The sequence below is a fragment of the Neoarius graeffei genome, chromosome 4, assembly GCF_027579695.1.
Source record: "Neoarius graeffei isolate fNeoGra1 chromosome 4, fNeoGra1.pri, whole genome shotgun sequence".
In the NCBI taxonomy this organism is placed as follows: Eukaryota; Metazoa; Chordata; class Actinopteri; order Siluriformes; family Ariidae; genus Neoarius; species Neoarius graeffei.
The window spans coordinates 29,389,139-29,415,584 of record NC_083572.1 but is presented as its reverse complement, the minus strand read 5'-3'; the positions used below and the strand labels follow the sequence as shown (position 1 = coordinate 29,415,584).

The window sequence follows — 26,446 nt, the reverse complement described above, 5'->3', positions numbered from 1 at the left end:
ATGCATGTGTGTGAATGCGTGCGCATGTGAATGTCTTGTGCTAGGTCAGCAAATCACATCTTAATTCCATCAATGAGTGAAACTTTGGATCAATCAAGTAAAATATCCTGTATATTTCATATCAACTCAGCATTTACGCACGACAAAGCGCGAGATGTTTTTACCACAATTTTAAACAAAGACACTATGTTTAGTCTAACAAAGTAGTGTCTTTTCCACTGGAAGAAGGTCACACAGTAACTTTTACAGGAAGCCACACAGGAACAGTCAAAAGGATCTAAGAAGCTAAATATTAAAATCAAGGTCTTAACAATCCTAAATTACATTCTGCATTCTAAAACTATAAAACTAAATCACTTAATACAGCTTTAAATCTAACATTAAGTCTAACATTCAATCATTTCAATTTCAACACTGAAGAGACTGGTTAAATCTAACAATCCTAAATCACATGTAGCTATAAAACTAACTTAAATCATGGCTTTAAATCTAACAGACATGAGTAAGAAACCTCGAGGGGAACCAGACTCCAAAAAGAACTCATCCTCATTTGGGTGATAACAGACAATGTGATTATAATGTTTAACAGATTTAACACGAAGTCTGTTTCACTGATGTTATAACACTCCATTGATGGAAACTTGAGTGCAAAACTGTTCATGACAACTGTAGTCCTAAAGTTAGCAAGTCAACTGTAGCCATCAGCCATAAAAACATTATTTTCAGTGTCCAGAGCATCTTCCAAGTGTGACATCCATATAGGGCCGTCCTCCACAGGAGGGATGTGATGAGACTCCAGCCAGACAGAGCACCAGGATGGATCAGACAGGTCTGAGGAGCAGAAGAGGTCAGCATCATGATCTTAGGATTAACATGTAACTCAGAGGGACAGATGGGGGAGAAAAAGAGAAAGAAAACACGTTGTTAGGTATGCCCAATATTACCTGATGAGTAGGAACAGTATACATATTGCACTGAGTGCAAGCAGGGACTCTGGCAAAACTAACTATGACAGTGTCACTGCCAACAGGTGTGTCTTTGACCTACTATATCAACACAACCAGGGAGCAAACCAAACAAAGACAAGAAAAGATTAAGTTGTAAAAAGTACACTTTTTTAATAATTACAAAACTTGGTTAAAATTGTCCACAAGTCCAATGTCCCAATATTCAGTCCAGTCCAGAAGTTGCCCCACCCTCCCTCCAAAGATGGTCTACACAGTTCTGCAAAGATCCTTATCACACGAGTATGGATGGCTCTCACAATACACGCAGGTAAAAGGTCACACAGTGAAATGTCCACAGCACACAAAAGCACCAAATGCTAGTGCAGTACCACACAATGTCCAAAAAGACCAAGAGGAGGGGCTTCCAAAGGTGACTAATTACAGTCTATGAAAGTCTTTACTCCACAGCCAGCGGAGCTGTAAGATGGAGGGGAAGGAATTTCTGGACGGGGCTGACAGGAAAAACACAATGGAGGAGTACTTAACTTGTACAAGGGAGGGCACATCTACTCCTTCAGTCTTCACAGCAAGAACACGGTTTGGCCCAAAGATAGTAGCTGGCCCAGGTGGGGGGAGAATTGGGGGGGGGGGGGGTCTTCACCACGCGGGATTCTCCCGGGATCCGGTAGAGCAGATGCCCTTACAGTAAGAAGGGTGAATGATTCCACCCCTCGAACTTCCCAGCACCTTATCCCGCCTCAATGATACTATCCCATCTGCAAAGTTGCATTGCCCCCACACACGCTGGCTACTAGTGAAAGAGAGGGAAGCGTAGAGGACAACGTAGGTTGAGACTGACACTGCAGCTCAATCTCCCAAAGGAAGTAACACAGGTAGTGTTTTAATACTCCAACAATTCAAACCAAATGGCCACTTATCTGCTGGAGGGGTAGACGATTCTACCCCTCAATTGTTCCACAGCATCTTCACAAAGACACCACAGCAGCTCCCATAGGGTCTCGGTTGAGTCTCCCACCGCTCCATTCCAGCTCCCTCTCTGTGGTAGTCTTTGCCAAGACACCACAGCGGCTCCCATAGGGTCTCAGTTGAGTCTCACCACTCTATTCCAGCTCCCTCTCTGTGGTAGTCTTCCCCTCCAGCAACCACGCAGTGAACTGCCTTTATGTAGCCCAACCAATCATCAGTCCCCAATCCGGCTACACCACTAATTAACTGAGACAGCTAAAGTGAAATCGTTAACACTAATCTGTTGAGGAATGCCCCAATCATCATACACCATTGTGATTGACACAGCTGAAGTTAATTGTTAACCCAACATCCACTAAGTGGCAGCCATCTTGGTACACCTAAAAAAAATGGTTACCACTAAGAATCGTGACACTCCCCACTAAAATTCCAATACAGTTTTAACCACCCTGTAACATGACAGCATAACTAAAAGGGGAGAGCCAGAAGTAAACACAGGCATGAGGGCACCCCAAGACAAAGCAGCCAGCCACCACACCGTCAACAAACTCAAGTGAGTAAGTGAGTGGGGGACTGACAGCATCCAAACATCACAGTTCACCAAAACACTATGTCTGAGGACCCTCCAGATCTACTGCTTTATCTCATTAACACTATTAGAGATGAAAGTGGAGCAAAGAAAAAAACCCTGAAAGTCAAACTAAGATATGGTGGGGGGCAACGTCCCCCGAAAATATTTTAATCACATAACACGCAAAACCCTGCATTCTAGTGCATTTTAGTACTTATTTTCACTAAAACAAGTTATAACTTTTAAGCCTTTTTTTTCATGTACATTAATGATTAACATGTCAAAAATATCAAATTTAATTCCCCTAGTTAATGAGTAATTTTCAGGAGTGCATTTAGAAAACGCGGTGATTTTCCTGGCTACACAGTTAATTACTTTGAAAAAAAATCAGACAGTTGAAGGTAAACTCAGCAAAATCCCAAAACAGTACTGTTAAAAAGTAAAGGTCTTAGGGTTTCTAAAGCTTTCAGGTTTCAATGTTGGGGACATTGAGCCTCGTTTTTCAATCTTTTAGTAGAGTTGTGCATTTGCATAAGCTAAAGTGAACTAAAAATTTCCAATTCATATTTATGCAAGTTGAAGCCAATTGTTTACATTAGTTCATATTGTCTGTAAATTTAAACACACCAATGAATCCCAAATTTCTCATATAAATCAGGGGCATAGGGTGTGTGTGTGTGTGTGTGTGTGTGTGTGTGTGTGTGTGTGTGTGTCACACACTGACTGGCAGCCTGAGTACATTAAAAATAATTACCATTGCTAGTTTTAGGCAGCTTAGAAACCAGCTCTTCCATTATTACTGTTTCTTCCACGTTTTCTTGATGTTGTGTTCTAGAAACGGCACTAAAACTTAGCTTCGAAACCACAAAATGCAACTTTGATGGGAAATAAATAAATATATATATATATAAAAATTGCTTACCTCTCTTCACATCGAAAGAATGTGGAAAGTTTTGCTTGTTTTGACATGGCGAATTATTAACACGAGAAAATACTCGTAATTCGCAACTAAAAAGACTGCAGCTACACTGGCAGCTTGAACATGCTTTCGAGTGCGATTGTGTTGCACTTGCGCAGAAAGATGTCAGACCTTAGCACGTGCACCTGAAGGCGAGCCTTGGGCATGCACACCTAACGAGCTCCGGCACGTGTGCCGTTAACAAAGAACACCTGTCTTTAATCAATGAACTATGTTTGGGCTATTTAAGGACTGCGCCCATGCAAGGACAATGCGAAGTATTATGCCGCGTCTAGGAATGCAAAAAATCCGAAAAATAAATTTCTCCATTTGGAAAACCGGAGATTTTCAAGAGTTTTGTCAAATATCCAGATTTCCGGGTCATTAGCAGAAAAAATCCAGAGGAAAATCTAAAAATCCGGAATTCCAGGAAAATCCGGAACACTTTCATGACTACACTATTAACAAAAGGCTTGACTAAACAGATATGTTTTTAGCCTAGACTTAAATGCTGAGACTGTGTCTGAGTCCCGAACACTACTTGGAAAGCTGGTCCATAACTGTGGGGCTTTGTAAGAAAAGGCTCGGCCCCCTGATGTAGCCTTCACTATATGAGGTAATAGCAGATAACCTGCACCTTTTGATCCAAGTAGACATGGTGGGTCATAAAGGACTAGAAGTTCACTCAGGTACTGTGGCATGAAACCATTCAGTGCTTTCAAGGTCAATAGTAGTATTTTATAAGCAATATGAAATTTGATTGTTCTCCCCGTGTCCGCGTGGGTTTCCTCCGGGTGCTCCGGTTTCCCCCACAGTCCAAAGACATGCAGGTTAGGTTAACTGGTGACTCTAAATTGACCGTAGGTGTGAATGTGAGTGTGAATGGTTGTCTGTGTCTATGTGTCAGCCCTGTGATGACCTGGCGACTTGTCCAGGGTGTACCCCGCCTTTCGCCTGTAGTCAGCTGGGATAGGCTCCAGCTTGCCTGCGACCCTGTAGAAGGATAAAGCGGCTAGAGAATGAGCAAATGCTGTGTGGATATGACAGGGGTGATGTGGTCATATTTTCTAGTTCTAGTAAGGACTCTTGCTGCTGCAATTTGAACTAACTGGAGCTTGTTTATGCACTTATTGGAATATCCACACAGTAAGGCATTACAATAATCCAACCTGGAGGTAACAAAAGCATGAACTAGTTTTTCCGCGTCATGCAGTGACATTAAATTTTTTATCTTAGCAATATTTCTCAGATAAAAGAACGCTATCCGGGTAATGTTATTGATATGAGTTTCAAATGAAAGATTGAGGTCAATAATCACCCTGAGGTCTTTTACTGCTGCATGTGAAGAAACAGAAAGGCAATCTCAAGTTACTGTGTAATCAGAAAACCTACTTCTAACTGCATGTGGTCCTAGTACAAGTACTTCTGTCTTGTCAGAATTAAGCAGAAGGAAGTTAATAAGCATCCAATGTCTAATGTCCGTTACACACTCCTCAATTCTATTAAGCTGGTGTCTCTCATCTGGTTTTGCAGAAACATGCAACTGTGTGCCATCAGCATCATAGTGGAAACTAATGCCATGCTTACGAATAATATCACCCAGAGGTAACATATATAAAGAAAAAAGCAGTGGGCCTAAAACAGAACCTTGTGGAACACCAAACTTTGCCTCAGTATGTCTAGAAAAATCACCATTTACATCAACATGCTGATAGCGATCAGTTAAATAAGAGCTGAGCCAGGAGAGGGCTGTTCCCTTAACTCCCACAACATTTTCTAGTCTATCCAAAAGAATGGAATGATCAATGGTATCAAATGCTGCACTAAGGTCAAGCAACACAAGCAGCAAGACACAGCCCTGATCAGACGCCAACAGTAGGTCATTTACTACTTTAACCAGTGCTGTCTCAGTGCTATGATTAGGTCTAAATCCTGACTGACAAATTTCATGGATGTTATTTCTATGTAAATATGAGCATAACTGCTATGCGATAGCTTTTTCTAGGATCTTGGAGATAACGGGGAGGTTTTATCTTGGCCGATAATTGGACAGCTGACAGGGATCAAGGTCAGGTTTTTTTAATCAGAGGTTTGATAACTGCTAGTTTAAAGGATTTGGGTACATAGCCAATCCTAAGAGAAGAATTTATTATTTTTAGAAGCGGTTCAATTACTTCAGGTTTGAATAGATGTGTAGGTAAGGGATCTAGTACACAAGTTGAGGATTTTGATGCAGAGATTAATGAAAGTAGTTAAATTTCTCTAAGGGGAGTAAAACATTCTAATTGCTGATCTGATACAGTTATATTGTTAACTACAGGGTTACTTAAATTGTTACTTAAGTTGTGTGACCTTAAATTAGTAGTTTGAATGTTTTGTCAGATAATTTCAATTTTATCATTTAAAAATTCATGAAGTCGTTCCTACTACATACGTACTGCAGGTGTGCATGTATCTATAGTGATCTTTTTCCTGGTTAATTATGCTACAGTATTAAATAGGAATCTAGGATTATTTTTGTTATCTTCTATTAGGGAGGAGAGATATGTTGATCTAACAGCACTAAGAGCTTTTCTATACTTCAGGAAGCACTCCTTCCAAGCTAATTTGAATGCTACCTATTTTGTTTGATGCCACTTACGTTCCAATTTGCAAGTGGTCTATTTTAAAGTGCAAGTGTCATCATTATACCAGGGTGCTAATTTTTTCTCTCTGATCATTTTCCTTTTAAGTGGAGCTACATTATCTAAAGTATAGCGGAACGTTGTCGCTAAGCATTCAGTGGCCTGATCAAGTTCTGCGGGGGCTGACAGTGACCCAATCAAAGTTGATAACTCTGGGAGATCATTTATAAAACTCTGTGCAGTAGTTGACATGAACGTATGTTTAATACAGTAGCGTGGTGAGGTGCATATATTATTACTCAGACATATTTTGAATGAGATGAGATATTGATCTGAGATAACTTCAGACTGTGGAAGTGTGACTATATTTTCTATATTTAACCTCAATGTTAGTATTAGATTGAGAGCGTGACCACAATTATAGGTTGGTCCTATGAAATTCTGATTAACACCTACTGAATCTAAAATGGACACAAATGCTGTTTTCAAAGGGTCTTCTGAATTATCAAAGTAAATATTAAAATCTCAGACAACTACAGCTTTGTCTGTGGAAATAACCAGGTCTGAGATAAAGTCTGCAAATTCAGAAAGAACCTCAGAATATGGCCCTGGGGGCCTGTAAATAATAATAAATGGAATTAACTGGGTAGACTTATTTTTTGAGGCTACATACGTTATATTAGTATGAAGAACTTCAAATATATTAAATTTATAACCAGGTTTTTGTGTTATACCTATATAATTATAAATAATCACGACACCTCCTCCTCTGCCAGTTCGACAAGGCTGGTGTATATATCTGTATCCAAAAGGACTAGCTTCATTTAAATGCTATATATTCATTTGGCTTAATCCATGTTTCTGTTAAACACAGTACAGATACCATCCTGCCCTAACAGGCCAGCAGTGCCCTCAACATTAGTCCAATTATCGATAAAGCCCACACTGTTTTCAGAGTACCACCTGGACAACCAGCAGTTCAGCGACCATAACCTGCTGTAAACTACATCGCCACACTGCATTGGGGTGGGGCCAGAGCATACTATAGCATCAGACATCACCTTCACTAATTTAAACACGTCTACAAAGTTGCTCTTTGTAAGCTCAGGCTGACGAAGGTGTATATCATTAGCTCCTACATGGATAACTATCTTTGAGAACCTGTGCTTGCCTAGGACCCAAAGATTACCTGCTATGTCCAGCGGCTTGGCTCCCAGTATACACCTGACTAAAGCTGCTGGTGCCCCTAAAGGCCTAGCTAATTTCATGTGCCATATTATAGAGCCCCTCCTAGAACTGCCACCTTATTGTGGTGGAGGGGTTTGTGTGCTTGAATGATCCTAGGAGCTACGTATGTTGTTGGGGGCATTACGCCCCTGTTAGGGTCTCCCAAGGCAGTTAGGTCCTAGGTGACAGGCCAGACCAAGAGCAGTTCACCAAAACCCTTATGGATAATAATAGATCAAGGACCGTGACGTCGCCTGGTATAGCGCAGCCGGGGCCTCACCCTGGAGCCAGGCCCAGGGTTGGGGCTCGTATGTGAGCGCTTGGTGACTGGGCCTTTGCCCATGGGGCCTGGCCGGGCTCAGCCCGAAGCAGTGATGTGGACCCGACCTCCTGTGGGTTCACCACCCACAGAGGTAGCCGTAGGGGGCTGGTGCAGTGTGGATTGGGCAGCAGTTGAAGGCAGGGGCCTAGACGACCTGATCCCAGAACACAGTGGCTAGCTGCTGGGACATGGAATGTCACTTTGTGCGGGGGGGGGAGCCTGAGCTTGTGCAGGAGGTTGAGAGGTACCGGCTAGAGATAGTCGGGCTCACCTCCATGCACAGCTTGGGCTCCGGAACCCAGCTCCTCAAGAGGGGCTGGACTCTCCACTTCTCTGGAGTCACCCATGGTGAGCGGTGGCGGGCTGGTGTGGGCTTGCTTATAGCTCCCCAGCTCAGCCGCCATGTGTTGGAGTTTACCCCAGTGAACGAGAGGGTCGCCTCTCTGCGCCTTCAGATCAGGGAGAGGGCTCTTGCTGTTGTTTGTGCCTATGGGCCAAATAGTAGTATAGAGTATCTGGCCTTCTTGGAGTCCCTGGGAGAGGTACTGAGAGGTGCTCAGACTGGGGACTCCATTGTTCTACTGGGGGACTTCAACACTCATGTGGGCGACGACAGTGACACCTGGAGGGGCGTGATTGGGAGGAACGGCCTCCCCAATCTGAACCTGAGTGGTGTTTTGTTATTGGACTTCTGTGCTAGTCACAGTTTGTCCATAACAAACACCATGTTCGAGCATAGGGGTGTCCATAAGTGCACGTGGCACCAGGACACCTTAGGTTGGAGGTCAATGATCAACTTTGTTGTCATTTCATCTGATCTCCAGCCCTATGTCTTGGACACTCAGGTGAAGAGAGGGGCTGAGCTGTCAACTGATCACCACCTGGTGGTGAGTTGGATCTGCTGGCGGAGGAGGAAGCCGGACAGACCTGGCAGGCCCAAAAGTATGGTGAGGGTCTGCTGGGAACGTCTGGCTGAGCACTCTGTCGGGGAGGTCTTTAACTCCCACCTCCGGGAGAGCTTCCCAGCTTCCGAGGGAGATGGGGGACATTGAGTCTGAGTGGACCATGTTCTCTACCTCCATTGTAGACACAGCTGTTCGGAGCTGTGGCTGCAAGGTCTCCGGTGCCTGTTGTGGCGGCAATCCCCGAACCCGGTGGTGGACACCGGAAGTAAGGGATGCCATCAAGCTGAAGAAGGAGTCCTATTGGGCCATATTGGCCTCCGGGACTCCTGAGGCAGCTGATGGGTATCGGCAGGCCAGGCGTGCCACAGCTCGGGCAGCTGCGGAGGCAAAAACTCGGAACTGGGAGGAGTTCGGTGAGGCCATGGAGGAGGACTATCGGTCGGCCTCAAAGAAATTCTGGCAAACCGTCTGGCACCTCAGGAGGGGGAAGCAGTACTCTGCCAACACTGTCTACAGTGCAGGTGGGGAGCTGTTGACCTCGACTGGGGACACTGTCAGGCGGTGGAAGGAATACTTCGAGGATCTCCTCAATCCCACCATCACGTTTTCCATTGAGGAAGCGGAGGCTGATGACTCAGAGGTGGACTCATCCATTACCTAAGCCGAAGTCACTGAGGTGGTTTGCAAGCTCTTCAATGGCAAGGCACCGGGGGTGGATGAGATCCGCCCTGAGTATCTCAAGTCTCTGGATGTTGTGAGGCTGTTTTGGTTGACATGCCTCTGCAACATCGCGTGGTGGTTGGGGACAGTGCCCCTGGAGTGGCAGACCTGGGTGGTGGTCCCTCTTTTTAAGAAAGGGGACCGGAGAGTGTGCTCAAATTATAGGGGAATCACACTTCTCAGCCTCCCTGGGAAGGTTTACTCCAGGGTACTGGAGAGAAGACTTTGGCCAATAGTCAAACCTCGGATCCAGGAGGAACAATGCAGTTTTCATCCTGGTCGCGGAACACTGGACCAGCTCTATACCCTTCATAGGGTGCTCGAGGGCTCATGGGAGTTTGCCCAACCAGTCCACATGTGCTTTGTGGATCTGGAGAAGGCATTCGACCATGTCCCTCATGGTATTCTGTGGGGGGGGGTGCTTCGGAAGTATGGGGTTCGGCGCTCTTTGCTAAGGGCTGTCCGGTCCCTATACAAATGGAGCAGGAGTATGGTTCGCATTGCCGGCAGTAAATCAGACCTGTTCCCAGTGCATGTTAGACTCCGGCAAGGCTGCCCTTTGTCACCGGTTCTGTTCATAATTTTTATGGACAGAATTTCTAGGCGCAGCCAGGGGCCGGAAGGAATCCTGTTTGGGAACCACAGGATTTCATCTCTGCTTTTTGTGGATGATGTTGTCCTGTTGGCTTCTTCAAATCAGGACCTTCAGCATGCACTGGGGCGGTTTGCAGTCGAGTGTGAAGCGGCTGGGATGAGAATCAGCACCTCCAAGTCCAAGGCCATGGTTCTCGACCAGAAAAGGGTGGCTTGCCCTCTCCAGGTTAGTGGAGAAGTCCTGCCTCAAGTGGAGGAGTTTAAGTATCTTGGGCTCTTGTTCACAAGTGAGGTAAGGATAGCGCGTGAGATCAACAGGCAGATCGGTGCAGCCTCTGCAGTGATGCGGTCGCTTTACCGGTCCATTGTGGTGAAGAAGGAGCTGAGCCAAAAGGCAAAGCTCTCAATTTACCAGTCAATCTACGTTCCGACTCTCACCAATGGTCATGAGCTTTGGGTAATGACCAAAAGAACAAGATCGCGGGTACAAGTGGCCGAAATGAGCTTCCTTCGCAGGGTGGCTGGGCACTCCCTTAGAGATAGAGTGAGAAGCACAGTCACTTGGGAGGAGCTCGGAGTAGAGCTGCTGCTCCTCCACATCAAGAGGAATCAGCTGAGGTGGCTTGGGCATCTCTTTCAGATGCCTCCTGGATGCCTCCCTGGGGAGGTGTTCCAGGCATGTCCCCCCAGGAGGAGGCCCCGGGGAAGACCCAGGACACACTGGAGGGACTATGTCTCTCGGCTGACCTGGGAACGCCTCGGTGTTCTTCCCGAGGAGCTGGCCAAGGTGTCTGGGGAAAGGGAAGTTTGGGCTTCCATGCTCAGACTGCTGCCTCTGAGACCTGGCCCCGGATAAGTGGACGAAGACGAGACGAGACGTATTATAGAGTCCCCCTATAACCAGAGCTCCTTTTCTCAGCAGGTGCATCACTGAGGAGGGCAAACCTGTTCGACACGTGAAGCAGAGAGGAGTGGTGCTCCTGTGGGTGAGCCTCAGTAGTAGCTTTGGCTCTAGACTTATGCAGCCAAGTCGTCACCCATTCGCTCCGCTGTGAAGGCTCCAATGCCAGAGTTGGGGGATTACTAACTCCACCTAGGGCATCCAGACTTTCCCCTGCAGAAACTACACTGTTCTCAATCTCACTAGCCCTCTCTAAAATCTCCATACACACCACCAAAGTTGCAGTCTTCTCTGTCAGAGAGCTAACTAATCTGCATTTATCACAAATAAAGCTATCACTAGCGACGGAGAGAGAATGACTAAATGTCCTGTATTCAACACACTGAACAAGCTGAAGGTGTGCCATGATGAAAGGATTCACATACCTTAATTGAGGATCTGTTGATGTTCAAGCAGATCCAATGTGGATGGCCTCCATTTGTGATCTTTACACAGGAGGAGGAAAAAAAGAAAGCTTCTGGTCTTGCTGTTCTTCCAAAAAAAATTTAAAATGTGGAAAAAAGGAAAGCGAAAATACAATAAAACATGAAAAGGATACTGGAAAATTATTTGTCAAAAAAATAAGAAAGATTAGTGATTAACACCAACACTCACAGAGAAAAGACTTGTTGCAAACAACTCGGAAACCAGGAAGTACTAAACCATGTGTTTGTGGGTGAGAGACGTTGGTGCAGATAGATTTAATCCCAAACAACTCATACAGTTCGTGCAGTGTGCATGACATAAACGAAGTGCCTTGGTCCATCAGGATTTCTTTTGGAATCCCAACCCAGGAGATAACACGGAAGAGCGTTTCCACAATACTGTGTGCGGAAACATTACAGGAAAGCACCGCTTCTGGAGATCTCATTGCATAGTCCACCAGAACTAAAATAAAGTGATATCCTTATGCTGACCGATCTAATGGCCCGACAAGCTCCATAGCAATTTTCTTGAAGGGGGTCTCGATTAGAGGGAGAAGGCACAAAGATGCTTTTGGAGTGGCTGTGGGATTTACTAATTGGCATTCGCAGCACACCACCAACGTATGTCCCCATGAATCCCTGGCCAATAGAACATTCAGGGTAGTGTTTTATCCTGCTCTAAGTGTCCAGCCATGGGATGCATGGAACACGAGTTCCCTACGGCTCTTAGGGACTAACAATTGTGTTAACTGTTCACCGGTTTGAGTGTCCTGTGTCACTCGATACAACCTATCCTTAATAATAGAGGAATACGGGAAGGCAGGTGCCACATTTGGCTGGAGAGTTTGACCATTAATTACTCTCACTTGGTCAAATACATGATGCAGAGTCTCATCTCCCGACTGCTCTAACAGGAAATCCTTGAGGGAATCCCCAAGAGAGGGAGGGGCGCAAGCTGCTCCTTACTCCTAGCATCACCCTGACATGGTACTGACGTAGACAGCCCTGTGACAGCTTCCCCAGTCAATTCCACACCGGGATCACCCCATGACGCATTATTGCAGGACCCAGCCCCTACTATATGCTCCATTAATCCTCTGAACCCTGGCCAATCAGTCCCCAAAATCAGTTGGTGGGTAAGATGCAGATTAACTGCTGCCTTTAAAATATATTTTTCTCCCTGAAATAGTCAAGTTTATTTTTATAGCACTTTTAACAATATACATTGTCGCAAAGCAGCTTTACAGAATTTTAATAACTTTAAACATGAACTAATTTTATCCCTAATCTATCCCCAATGAGCAAGCCTGTGGCGATAGTGTCAAGGAAAATCTCCCTGAGACAATATGAGGAAGAAACCTCGAGAGGAACCAGACTCCAAAGGGAACTCATCCTCATTTGGATGATAACAGACAGACAATGTGATTATAGCATTTTTAATAGTTTTACCATGAAGTCTATTTCGTTGATGTTATAACTCTTCATTGATAGAAACTTGAGTGCAAAACTGTTCATGACAACTGCAGTCCTAAAGTTAGCAAGTCAACTGTAGTCCTCAGCCATAAAATCATTACTGTAAGTGTCCAGAGCATCTTCCAAGTGTGACTTTCAACTGTCCATATGGGGCTGTCCTCCACAGGAGTGATGTGATGAGACTCCAGCCAGACATAGGGCATCAGGATGGATCAGGCAGGTCCGAGGAGTGGAAGAGGGCAGCATCTTGATCTCAGGATTGACATGTAACACAGATGGACACACAGAGCAGGGGGGAGGGGAGAAAAAGAGAGAAAACACAGGTTGTTAGGTATGCCCAATGTCACCTGATGAGTAGGAACAGTGTACATTTTGTGCTGAGTGCAAGCAGGGACTCCAGCAAAACTAACTACAGTGGTGCTTGAAAGTTTGTTAACCCTTTAGAATTTTCTATATTTCTGCATAAATATGACCGAAAACATCATCAGATTTCCACACAAGTCCTAAAAGTAGATAAAGAGAACCCACTTAAACAAATGAGACAAAAATATTATACTTGGTCATTTACTTATTGAGGAAAATGATCCAATATTACATATCTGTGAGTGGCAAAAGTATGTGAACCTCTAGGATTAGCAGTTAATTTGAAGGTGAAATTAGAGTCAGGTGTTTTCAATCAGTGAGATGACAATCAGGTGTGAGTAGGCACCCTGTTTTATTTAAAGAACAGGGATCTATCAACATCTGATCTTCACAACACATGTTTGTGGAAGTGTATCATGCCACGAACAAAGGAGATTTCTGAGGACCTCAGAAAAAGCGTTGTTGATGCTCATCAGGCTGGAAAAGGTTACAAAACCATCTCTAAAGAGTTTGGTATCCACCCATCGACAGTCAGACACATTGTGAACAAATGGAGGAAATTCAAGACCATTGTTACCCTCCCCAGGAGTGGTCGACCAACAAAGATCACTCCAAGAGCAAGGCGTGTAATAGTCGGCGAGGTCACAAAGGATCCCAGGGTAACTTCTAAGCAACTGAAGGCCTCTCTCACATTGGCTAATGTTAATGTTCATGAATCCACCATCAGGAGAACACTGAACAACAATGGTGTGCATGGCAGGGTTGCAAGGAGAAAGTCACTGCTCTCCAAAAAGAACATTGCTGCTCGTCTGTAGTTTGCTAAAGATCAGGTGGACAAGCCAGAAGGCTATTGAAAATGTTTTGTGGACAGATGAGACCAAAGTAGAACTTTTTGGTTTAAATGAGAAGCGTTATGTTTGGAGAAAGGAAAAACACTGCATTCCAGCATAAGAACCTTATCCCATCTGTGAAACATGGTGGTGGTAGTATCATGGTTTGGGCCTGTTTTGCTGCATCTGGGCCAGGACGGCTTGCCATCATTGCTGGAACAATTCATTCTGAATTATAGCAGCAAATTCTAAAGGAAAATGTCAGGACATCTGTCCATCTCAAGAGAAGGTGGGTCATGCAGCAAGACAACGACCCTAAGCACACAAGTCGTTCTACCAAAGAATGATTAAACAAGAATAAAGTTAATGTTTTGGAATGGCCAAGTCAAAGTCCTGACCTTAATCCAATCAAAATATTGTGGAAGGACCTGAAGCGAGCAGTTTATGTGAGGAAACCCACCAACATCCCAGAGTTGAAGCTGTTCTGTACGGAGGAATGGGCTAAAATTCCTCCAAGCTGGTGTGCAGGACTGATCAACAGTTACCGCAAACGTTTAGTTGCAGTTATTGCTGCACAAGGGGGTCACACCAGATACTGAAAGCAAAGGTTCACATACTTTTGGCACTCACAGATATGTAATATTGGATCATTTTCCTCAATAAATAAATGACCAAGAATAATATTTTTGCCTCATTTGTTTGACTGGGTTCTCTTTATCTACTTTTAGGACTTGTGTGAAAATCTGATGATGTTTTCGGTCATATTTATGCAGAAATATAGAAAATTCTAAAGGGTTCACAAACTTTCAAGCACCACTGTATGACAGCATAACTAAAAGGGGAGAGCCAGAAGGTAACACAGGCATGAGGGAGCCCCGGGACATAAAGCAGCCAGCCACCACACCATCAACAAACTCGAGTAAGCAAGTGAGTGGAGGACTGACAGCATCCATACATCCCAGTTTACCAAAACACTATGTCTGAGGACCCTCCATATCTACTCCTTTACCTCATAAACACTATTAACAAAAGGCTTGACTAAACAGATATGTTTTCAGCCTAGGCTGAAGCCCTGAGACTATGCCTGAGTCCCGAACACTACTTGGAAAGCTGGTCCATAACTGTGGGGCTTTGTAAGAAAAGGCTCTGCCCTCTAATGTAGCCTTCACTATATGAGGTATCAGCAGATATCCTGCACCTTTTGATCTAATGAGATCTAATTTGATCTGATGAGAGACACCAGCTTAATAAAATTGAGGAATGTGTTAAGGACATTAGACACTGGATGCTTATAAATTTCCTTCTGCTTAACTCTGACAAGACTGAAGTACTTGTGCTAGGACCACATACAGCTAGAAGTAAGTTTTCTGATTACACAGTAACTCTGGATGGCCTTTCTGTTTCTTCACGTGCAGCAGTAAAAGACCTCGGAGTGATTATTGACCCCAGTCTTTCATTTGAAACTCACATTGATAACATCACCCGGATAGCTTTCTTTCATCTCAGAAATATTGCAAAGATAAGAAATTTAATGTCATTGCATGATGCAGAAAAACTAGTCCATGCTTTCGTTACCTCCAGGTTGGATTATTGTAATGCCTTACTGTCTGGATGTTCCAATAAGTGCATAAACAAGCTCCAGTTAGTTCAAAATGCCGCAGCAAGAGTCCTTACTAGAACTAGAAAATATGACCACATCACGCCTGTCTTATCCACACTGCATTGGCTCCCAATCAAATTTCGTATTGATTATAAAATACTACTATTGACCTTTAAAGCACTAAATGGTCTCGCACCACGGTACCTGAGTGAAATTCTGCTCCTCTATGACCCGCCACGCCTACTTAGATCAAAAGGTGCAGGCTATCTGCTGGTACCTCGTATAGTGAAGGCTACATCAGGGGGCAGAGCCTTTTCTTACAAAGCCCCACTGTTATGGAACAGCCTTCCAAGTAATGTTCGGGAATCAGACACAGTCTCAGCATTTAAGTCTAGGCTGAAAACATATCTGTTTAGTCAAGCCTTTTGTTAATGGTGTTTATGAGGTAAAGGAGTAGATCTGGAGGGTCCTCAGACATAGAGTGTTTTGGTAAACTGGGATGTATGGATGCTGTCAGTCCCCACTCGCTTGCTCACTCGAGTTTGTTGACGGTGCAGTGGCTGGCTGCTTTATGTCCTGGGGCTCCCTCATGCCTGTGTTACCTTCTGGCTCTCTCCTTTTAGTTATGCTGTCATAGTTAGTTGCCGGAGTCCCTGCTTGTACTCGGTGCAATATGTATACTGTTCCTACTTATTCAGGTGACATTGGGCATACCTAACCACCTGTGTTTTCTTTCTCTCCCCCCCACTCCAAATCTGTCCCTCTGAGTTACATGGAGTCAACAGGAAATCTTTTGGTGGAGACGGTGGGGACCTCGACTGGCTATCGTAGCCTGCAGGGAATCGGCCGTCAGACATTCTGTCGCATGTCCCAGACCCGGTGAAATGTAACTGAATTGTCTTGGCCAGGCCTAAGGGTCCCATCTGCATCTCATCATTGCCGAGGAGTGTGCTCCCATCACCCAATCAAGCATCCAGCCAGAGCAGGTCATGATATTTTTTTTTACCATATTAACATGCCATTGTGTGTCATGCCTGATGTAAAGACTCTCGTCTCTGCGAGCCTACCACACAGATTTAATACTTGTCATTTTTAGGGCATACCTAACAACATGTTTTCTTTCTCTCTCTCTCTTCCCCCCCCATCTGTCCCTCTGAGTTACATGTTGATCCTGGGATTGAGATGCTGGCCTCTTCTGCCCCTCAGACCTGCTTGATCCATCCTGGTGCCCTGTGTCTGGTCGGAGTTTTATCGCCCCACTCCTGTGAAGGACGGCCCCATGAGGACAGTTGAGGGTTATACCTGTTAAAACTGTTAATATTATAGTCAGGCTGTCTGTTGTTGCCCAAATGAGGATGGGTTCCCTTTTGAGTCTGGTTCCTCTCGAGGTTTCTTCCTCATGTCGTCTGAGGGAGTTTTTCCTTGCCACCGTCGCCACAGGCTTGCTCATTGGGGATAGATTAGGGATAAAATTAGCTCATGTTTTAAGTCGTTCAAATTCTGTAAAGCTGCTTTGCGACAATGTTTATTGTTAAAAGCGCTGTACAAATAAATTTGATTTGATTTGATTTGATCTAAGTAGGCATGGTGGGTCTTAAAAGTTCAGAAATTCGCTTGGGTACTGTGGTGTGAGACCATTCAGTGCTTTCAAAGTCAATAGTAGTATTTTATAAACAATACAAAATTTGATTGGGAGCCAATGCAGTGTGGATATAACAGGGGTGATGTGGTCATATTTTCTAGTTCTAGTAAGGACTCTTGCTGCTGCATTTTGAACTAATTGGAGCTTGTTTATATACTTATTGGAACATCTAGACAGTAAGGCATTACAGTAATCCAACCTGGAGGTAACAAAAGCATGAACTAGTTTTTCTGCATCATGTAGTGACATTAAATTTCTTATCTTAGCAGTATTTCTGAGATGAAAGAAAGCTATCCGGGTAATGTTATCAATATGAGTTTCAAATGAAAGACTGGGGTCAATAATCAGAAAATGCAATCCCAATTCCAAAAAAGTTGGGACAAAGTACAAATTGTAGATAAAAATGGAATGCAATGATGTGGAAGTTTCAAAATTCCATATTTTATTCAGAATAGAACATAGACGACATATCAAATGTTTAAACTGAGAAAATGTCTCATTTAAAGAGAAAAATTAGGTGATTTTAAATTTCATGACAATAACACCTCAAAAAAGTTGGGACAAGGCCACTGTGAGACATCCCCTTTTCTATTTACAACAGTCTGTAAATGTCTGGGGACTGAGGAGACAAGTTGCTCAAGTTTAGGGACAGGAATGTTAACCCATTCTTGTCTAATGTCGGATTCTAGTTGCTCAACTGTCTTAGGTCTTTTTTGTCATATCTTCCGTTTTATGATGCGCCAAATGTTTTCTATGGGTGAAAGATCTGGACTGCAGGCTGGCCAGTTCAGTACCCGGACCCTTCTTCTACGCAGCCATGATGCTGTAATTAATGCAGTATGTGGTTTGGCATTGTCATGCTGGAAAATGTAAGGTCTTCCCTGAAAGAGACGTCGTCTGGATGGGAGCATATGTTGCTCTAGAACCTGGATATACCTTTCAGCATTGATGCTGTCTTTCCAGATGTGTAAGCTGCCCATGTCACACACACTAATGCAACCCCATACCATCAGAGATGCAGGCTTCTGAACTGAGCGCTGATAACAACTTGGGTCGTCCTTCTCCTCTTTAGTCTGAATGACACGGCGTCCCTGATTTCCATAAAGAACTTCAAATGTTTCGTCTGACCACAGAACAGTTTTCCACTTTGCCACAGTCCATTTTAAATGAGCCTTGGCCCAGAGAAGATGTTTAACCAGTCTCTTCAGTGTTGAATTGTTAGATTTAATGTTAGATTTAAAGCTGCATTAAGTGATTCATGTTAGCCTTATTGCTGCACAAGGTGATTCATGTGTTAAGAATTTATGATTTTAATATTTTAGCTTTTCATCCTTTAGCTTTTAGATCCTTTACTATTTTAAACTATTTCTGTTTAACTTGGCATTAATTTCTGATGTATTTGATCTTCTTTGACTAGACTTCGTAAACTAGACATAGTATCTGTGTTTAAAAATTCCATCACTATCTTAAGTACATATTGCCCTATGTTATATCTGACCTGAAGGGGTGTACGTAAGCAATGACCTTTAAAATCTGTCTGTACCTTGCTATCATGTCATATCATCAGAAATATGCCATTATGTTATGATTGATTCAAGATTTACACACACACACTGATGGAGATTATTTGACCTGCCCCAGATCAAGGTCCCCTCAATTGCACGCAAGTGAGGAGACAAACATAGCTGATGTCATAGTCTGACATCCTACACACCCACCCCTACACACACACACATATTCCTATGCCACATTCCTATGCACACACATAACACACACATCCTACACACCCACCCCTATTCACGCACACACATAGGCCAAGGTCTCACACACACACACACACACACACACACACACACACACACACACACACACACACACTCTGCCTACACACCCACCCCTATTCACGCACACACATAAGCCAAGGTCCAGTGATTCGCACACACACACACACACACACACACACACTCTGCCTTCACGAAGATAAACAAAATATATAAAAAGTTTCTGTGGATGTTCTATCTTTGGTAAAAGCTGTGAATTAAAAAGACGGTGAAACCAATCTCTGGGTCCCTGTCTGTTTCGCGGTTCTCGCCCCCAGAATTCTGCGGTGGCACGGAGGCATTGATCTCGAGAGGTTAATCGCTCCGGCTGGGGGGCAAGAGGTGAAATAACCTTTCAATTTGGGGGCTCGTTCCAGGAGTACCATCAATCAGGTAAGAGGTAGTGATGCACGATATGAAAAAAATTGACCGATACCGATAACCGATGATTTCCTGCTTCTCAGGGCCGATGCTGATACCGATACCCGATAAGTTCATATTTTCATATTGAATATAATCATATAATCTACAGTTTGTGTAGGATGGAAAACTGACATTTTAGCTGCTCTGGCCTATCTACAACAGCAAACAACAACTTTCTGGCTCTTCAAATGTTTATTTTCATTTCCTTACAAAATGTGGTCATTTGCTATATATAACAATAACGTAGCAAGACACCACTCCATTTTAACAAAAAAAGTGCATCCCTTGCGGTAGGAATATTCAAGTCAAGTTTCCTTTTTTCTTTTTTTTTTTAAATGTAATCAAATAAAGTGCAAACTCAAAATGATTAATGCTTTGACTGCATCATAAAAAAAAACTTTTGTTCAAAATAATAATAATAATAAAACTTTAATTATTTCCTGTCTCTTCTCAACATTTCTTAACATGGACTTGTCATTGTCTACATTGTCTTTTCTATTTTCTAGGTGAGGGCATCAGTGGGAGATTTTTCTTGACAAACAGAAGCATCTCTGCTTTGTCACATCCAAGTCGGTTTCGTTTTTCATCGATAACATTTGCAGCGGCAGAAAATAAACGTTCACTGTCTATGCTTGTGCAAGGCGCTGACAGGTACTTCCGTGCGAGTGAGGCAAGTTCTGGGAACCGGGCTTTGTTGCTTCTCCAGTAGTCCATGGGGCTCTCCGATCGAGGAATTGTGGGCTCTGAGAGATAGGCTTTTATCTAAAGTAGTAGAAGATTAACAAAGAATAAAAAATATATTTAACATTACCATGTTATGGTCTATTTTATCAGAGATGGCCAAAGCTTTATTTAAACAACAAATAAATTACCTGCTGATCTGTTTTGCTTTGGTTCAGCTCTTTTGTGTTGTTTTCTTGAAGGATTTCTTCATACATTGTCAGCAGGGAAACATTGTTGTTGTCATCTGTTGTTGTCTTGGTTTTCTTCTCCTTTGGCTCTTCTACATCTTTTGCTGGTGCTGCACATCTCATTTTATCATTCAATGCTTCTATTGCTTCCCTTTTTGTTGCTTGGTCAAAATAGCAGTCCTTATACCTTGGGTCCAAGACTGTGGCGAGAAAAAACAGGGACTCTGTGTAGATGTGACTGAAACGCTGCTCTATAGCTTCCAGTAGTGTGCTCTTTGACGTTTTAATTCCATGATCTGTTGCAACAGTCCTATTTAACAGACGCCTTAAGGCTTCAATGGAGGGGATGACATCAGCTGCAGTGGCTGTAGCTGAGCTTATGTTTTTTGTCAGCTGTTCACAGGGGTCAAGAATAGTGAGCATGTTTTCAATTAAAGTCCATTGATTTGGGGTCAGAAATGCAGGCAAGTCAAAATCTACAGCATATGCTGCAAGTACTCGCTTCTGCTGCAACAAACTTGTCATCATATAGAACGTGGAATTCCAACGAGTGGGCACGTCTTGTTGAAGCCTTGCCTCTTTCATACCTAGTTGTTTCTGCAAGTTTTGAAGACGGGAGGTGGCGAGCTGGGAGTGTTTAAAATGTCCTATTATCTTCCTGCCAATCGAGACACAATCTGTGATGCTTCTTTGGCTCAGTACAGCCTCATTTACAGCAAGCTGTAAAGTGTGTGCCATACAACCCAAGCTTGCAAGCCCACACTCCTCCATAGCTTTGATCATGTTACGTGCATTGTCCCTGAGCACAACATGCACTTGGTCTTTTGTTATACTCCAGTGCGTGAGCATTGTGTCAAAAGCTTGGCATATCATTATTGCTGTATGTGACCCAGGGCACTCCTGGGCATGCAGAGTTGCTTTTTGCAAGTTAAAGTCTTGATCCAGCCACTGAGCCGTCAGGCTTAGCATGCTGACCGGACTAACATCTGACGTCCATATGTCTGTGGTAAAACTTACGTGTAGTCCGCCCTTGTCGATCAGGCTGTGGATATGTGTTGCAACAATATCATAAAGTGCAGGGAGGGACACGTCCGAGAAGAAGCGGTGGCTTGGGAGAGTGTAACGTGGCTCCAAATGTGCTATTAGCTTACGAAAAGATGGGTCTTCGACAACAGAGAAAGGCTGGTCGCCGAGTGCTATAAACTCCATTACTTTGTCGTTAATGGCTTTAGACTTCTCGCTATCTCTTGAAAAGCTCTTACATTTTTCGAACAACTGCTGAATGGGGACATCAAACTTCTGTGTCGTTCTTGTTTTTCTTTTAACACTGTTAGCGGCTGCGGCTGCAGCTGCTGCCTCATATTCGTTCAGTACCTTTTCGCCGCGATGGCGACTTTTAAGGTGAGCTATAAGATTCGTCGTGTTAAAACTTGATGGCTTTCTTCCTCCTCTCGCAATCCTCGCTGAACATGTTTTGCAGATAGCGACGGTGTTGTCATCTTCAGCCACAGCGAAAAACGACCATGCCGGTGAAGACATGTTTATTCATTAGCCTACTCAGGCAGCGACTGACGGCAGACTTGGGCCTCCTGTGAAATGATCACTGCACCCCCACTGCGCCTGTTTGGCTACTCAGCCTGAATAAAAAAGTGGCTACTCGGTCTGAACATGTTTCACTAATTAATTTAATTTATCGGATGTTTTATCGGAAAAATATGACCATCGGGCCGATAAAAAATGACGTCATTTACCCTCAAATCGGCCGATATTTTATCGGCCCGATATCTATCGTGCATCTCTAGTAAGAGGTCTATTTTTTTTAAGGGACTTCCACCTGGTTGGTAGTATTCGAAAACTCAGTATCCCCGTGGATAGTTTCACGGGACGATTTGTTTATCCCCGTGGATAGTTTCACGGGACGATTTGTTTATCCCCGTGGATAGTTTCACGGGACGATTTGTTTATCCCCGTGAATAGTTTCACGGGACGATTTGTTTATCCCCGTGGATAGTTTCACGGGACGATTTGAGCGCGCGCGTCTGTGTGAGTTAATACAGAATAATTAATCTCGAGACCATTTCCTTCATGCCACCATGGGGGTAATTGTAATAAGGTATTCAGACCCGACCCTGAAGAAACCCCACGGGATTGGATGAACCGATATGATTTAGAATTATACGCCACTCCGTGGCTAGACAATTTGGACGAATGGACAGAATCACAGCCTCAGTCTTTGATTTATCCTCACGCCGGAACTTTTAAATCAAAATACCTCGCTTCGGCACACAGACAGATATACGAAGGATTTGGCAACCCAGAATGGGATTATAATTATATGACAAAAGGCTATTTAGAATGGGTCAGAATGAAATCAATATGGGACGATTTTCACGGAATTAAAGAAACTAAAGAGCAAAATAAATTATTACCATGCCCTAAACCTGAAGATAAAGCAAAACCCGCTTTGTCTAAATCTGTTATTGTTACAGCTTCCGCTCTCCCGCCAATGTATGAGGGATCAAATAATGTTCCTGCATACACACCGGTCACAAAACTATATCCGGAGTTAACTAATAATTCATGTCCTGCTGATGGTGTTCCCAGCGTGCCTGTATCTCTTGACACAGGTGCTAAACCTAATAAACCCAAAGCAGATAAAGAAAAATCCTCTGTAAGCTCAAATACGCTGTTATTAAAAAACGAAACTGATGATTCTAATACAGACGATGACTCTGATGATGATAACAATGATGATGTGGGACCAGATGGAGGTTCCCTTCCACCGCCTCCCCCCGTGAATGCTGCTTGTGTATGGGTTCAGAAGGAAAGAGGACTTAAGATCACTCCGCCTTCGGCATCAGACCTAAAAGATATTATTAAACTGTTGCCGTCGTTAGACAAACCACTTAACTTTGTAGACATGCTCATAAAAATGTGTCGACACTGCCAGCTGGTCGGAGCAGATTACCGTTTTATCCTGCATGCCGTTCTAGGCAACAGTTATGATGAGACTGCATTACTAGCTGCAGTGCCATGCTTAGATCCTAAGAATGATGACTATGAAGTAGTTAAAACTAAGATAGAAGGAGACGGCAAAACCACCACAAAGCATGAGTTTAAGTTCTACTGGAAAGATACCAGTAAAGCCATGAGTGAATTAAAGGAACACTTGACACGTTATCTGCTCTCACGACAACAGGCTAACCGTGATCTTTCACAGGTTACTTATTGTAAACAGGAGAAGGCTGAACTCACTTCAAAGTTTCTGATGCATTTTAGCAAGACGTGGACTTGTCTGGGAAACATGCAATTAGATCAGCAGCAAGCCAATCCACTCTTTACTTCGACATTTTTGAACAATTGTCGTCCTGATATACAGAAGGTTCTGAAATATCATTTAAGTGACCGTAGTAATATGATAATGAAAACCCTAGGGGAAAGAATTAGAACTATGGAGGGAGATGGTAGTCTGGATAGTAAGCAGGTAGCCTGCCTCTCTGTGGCTGGTGGCTACTCACAGCCCCGTGGAAACATGAATAGACGACAAAAGAATCAGACTTCGAGCACCCACCCGCAAGGCAGGGTACGCCCTGGAGCGTGCCACTATTGTGGCAAAGAAGGACATTGGCAACATGAGTGTAGAAAGAAAAAGGCGGATGAAGCCAATTCGCAGCATATGTCTCCCCTTAACCCCCCTGACCCTCAATTTTCTGATATGTTTCCCCTTCCTCCTCCTAATCTTCAGCAGCCGCCACCGGCTGCCCCTACGGCAAACCCTTTTGCGCAGCAATGCCCCACAGGCCCATATCAACCTTAGAGCTGCCTACAGAGCTGTGACCCCGTAATGCTACATTGTTCTTTCGACTCTTATCTAGCCAATGATTTGCCTGTCATACACAGCAAATGTGCCAGTGTTATTTTTTTAGTGTTGGTGTAAATTAACAGGGGTTACTATTAATTTTACTCAGAATTGATCAAAATTAACTCCCCCTAGAGTCCGTTCCTGAAAGTGTAAGAGTTGATATCCGTCGTTCTGAGAATCACTCTGAATTTACACTCTGGCTCGTTCAACTGGCCACACCCACCATTTGAATTGCTCACCGTGGCAGTGACCAGCACACTGGCGGCACACACACAGACTGCAGACATACTTCATACGTATGTCGACATACGTCGTCCAGATCTCTTCTTTCTACGGTAAGTTAAGTTTCGGTCGATAAAATTGTCTCTTTTGGATTGATGATAGCGTTTGTTTTTTTGTGGTTGACTGTGGCTGCTAGCTACCTAGAGAAGTTGGTTAGCTAGCTAACGTTAGCTTAGCTCGCTAGCTGGCCAACACTGCGCTGGACCAGGGTTTAGCTAACATTAGTTCCTCAAATTATTAAAAGTGTCTTCAAAGGAAAGGTTTTTTGAGTAATATGAATGTATTGAAAAGGTTATAGACGACACGAGTATAGTATGACAACATTACACATATGCAATGCACATTGTAAATAGGCCTACATTGTGTTAACGTTAGTGTTGGGTTAAATGTATGGTTTACAGCAGCGGTCCCTAACCTTTTTTGCGGCATGGACCGGTTTGATGTCAGACAATATTTTCACGGACCAGCCTTTAAGGTGTGGTGGATAAACTGTGGTATTTTCTAAATATAGTAATAAACGTGAATCCACTGTGTACTCGTATGCAACTTTATTAGCAGCATCCTCGTAACATCGCGTCAGCAACATAACATGAGTAATGTCCTCTCTCCAACATTCTTGGTCGCTGAGATAAGTGTCTTGACATGCGTCAAGAGCAGAGCATGTGAGCAGAGCAGACGAATTTTGAAAAGAGCGCAGAGCGGGATTTTTTTTTTTCAAGGATGGGAAGGATGGAGCGAGGCAATGGCCCGCTCCAGTTTCGCCCCGTTACCGCTCACATCACGAGTCTGAAGCATGCCCAACGTGGCTCAGAATGAACGACAGCGGTGTTTGTTTGCCACCTGCGCTCCGCCTGCTCATGATGCGTTTAGAGGCGGCTCGGAAAAACGCGTTTCCACGTGTTAAAAATTAATTAAGTGGTTGTAATGGCTGTAAAAAGTGCGGGGGACAGAGGGCAGAGATACGGGAAGTGCTCCGCGTCTGCTACGTGCATGCGTGCACATATTTTTTGAGCGAGAGTGGAGTGGAGTGGGATGCAATCTTGGTGGAGCGTTGAGCGGTAACGAGCGAAGCGGCATGGTGCGACATTGAGCGGGGAGCGAGCGGAGCGACCACCTCCGTGAGCGAGGACCGAAATTCTCGCCGCTCCACTCCGCTCACATGCTCTGGTCAAGTGTGAGTTATAGACAGATGTAACGGAGAGAATCCGGTCATTTTTTAAAATCAAACATCGTTCAGACTCAGATAATGAATGAAACAGAAATAGTGCAGGTTATTTATTCTTTCTGTGTGGCCCGGTACCAAATGACCCATGGACCGGTACCGGTCCGCGGCCCGGGGGTTGGGGGCCGCTGGTTTACAGTGTTTCCCATGAATGTTAATTAACGAGACACGGGCGTTTGGGTCCGCTACAGTCTCTCACGGAGTAATATATATACACACACACATATAGTGTTTTTTTTTAAAACAGCATTTCACCTTCCTTCATCACCGTCAGTCTCATGTTGCGCGGTAGTCATGGTAATTGTACAATGTTCAAACTACCCCCCACCCAGTGGGAAGCACTGGGTGCAAATGTAAGAAATTAGGAATAATAAGTTATGCCATTCTTGTCTTTGAAGCAACATGCTGGTTCCTGTAGAGTATAAAGGAGTCAGCAAATGGGTGAGGGTACCACAGGCGGAGGACGAGTACAATTACTCCCAGTTTTTGCAAGCAGGTAACTGTTAGGCTGATTTGACTGTCATGTTTATTTGTGCATTTAGGGTTTTCCAATGTTTTTCCTAGAGACTACAGATGAAAATTAGCTTTCCTGCTAACTCCGGTGTATTTATAGTTCATCAGCTCTGTTCATTAATGCATGTCTGTCCCTCCCAAATCTTGCTTATCTACAGTATCTTATGTTTTAGTGCTGGCAAAATTCAATTTGCCAGGTTCTGCTTCCTTGAGCCTGAAGGATTCCTCTAATGTGGAAGTGGATTCAAACATATTTGATGAACTCTTGAAGTCATCTGGGGTGTC

The 26,446-nt window shown here is 43.9% G+C and overlaps 1 protein-coding gene across 1 annotated transcript; it reads right to left on the bottom strand.

The window, feature by feature from the left end:
• Positions 1–19,866: 19,866 nt before the first annotated feature.
• Positions 19,867–21,821, bottom strand: LOC132884554 (zinc finger BED domain-containing protein 4-like). Its single transcript, XM_060918414.1, has 2 exons — positions 20,244–21,821; positions 19,867–20,133 (listed from the first exon to the last, which is right to left on the bottom strand). Exons 1-2 carry the CDS (start codon positions 21,819–21,821, stop codon positions 19,867–19,869), a joined length of 1,845 nt encoding a protein of 614 aa, XP_060774397.1.
• Positions 21,822–26,446: the final 4,625 nt, after the last annotated feature.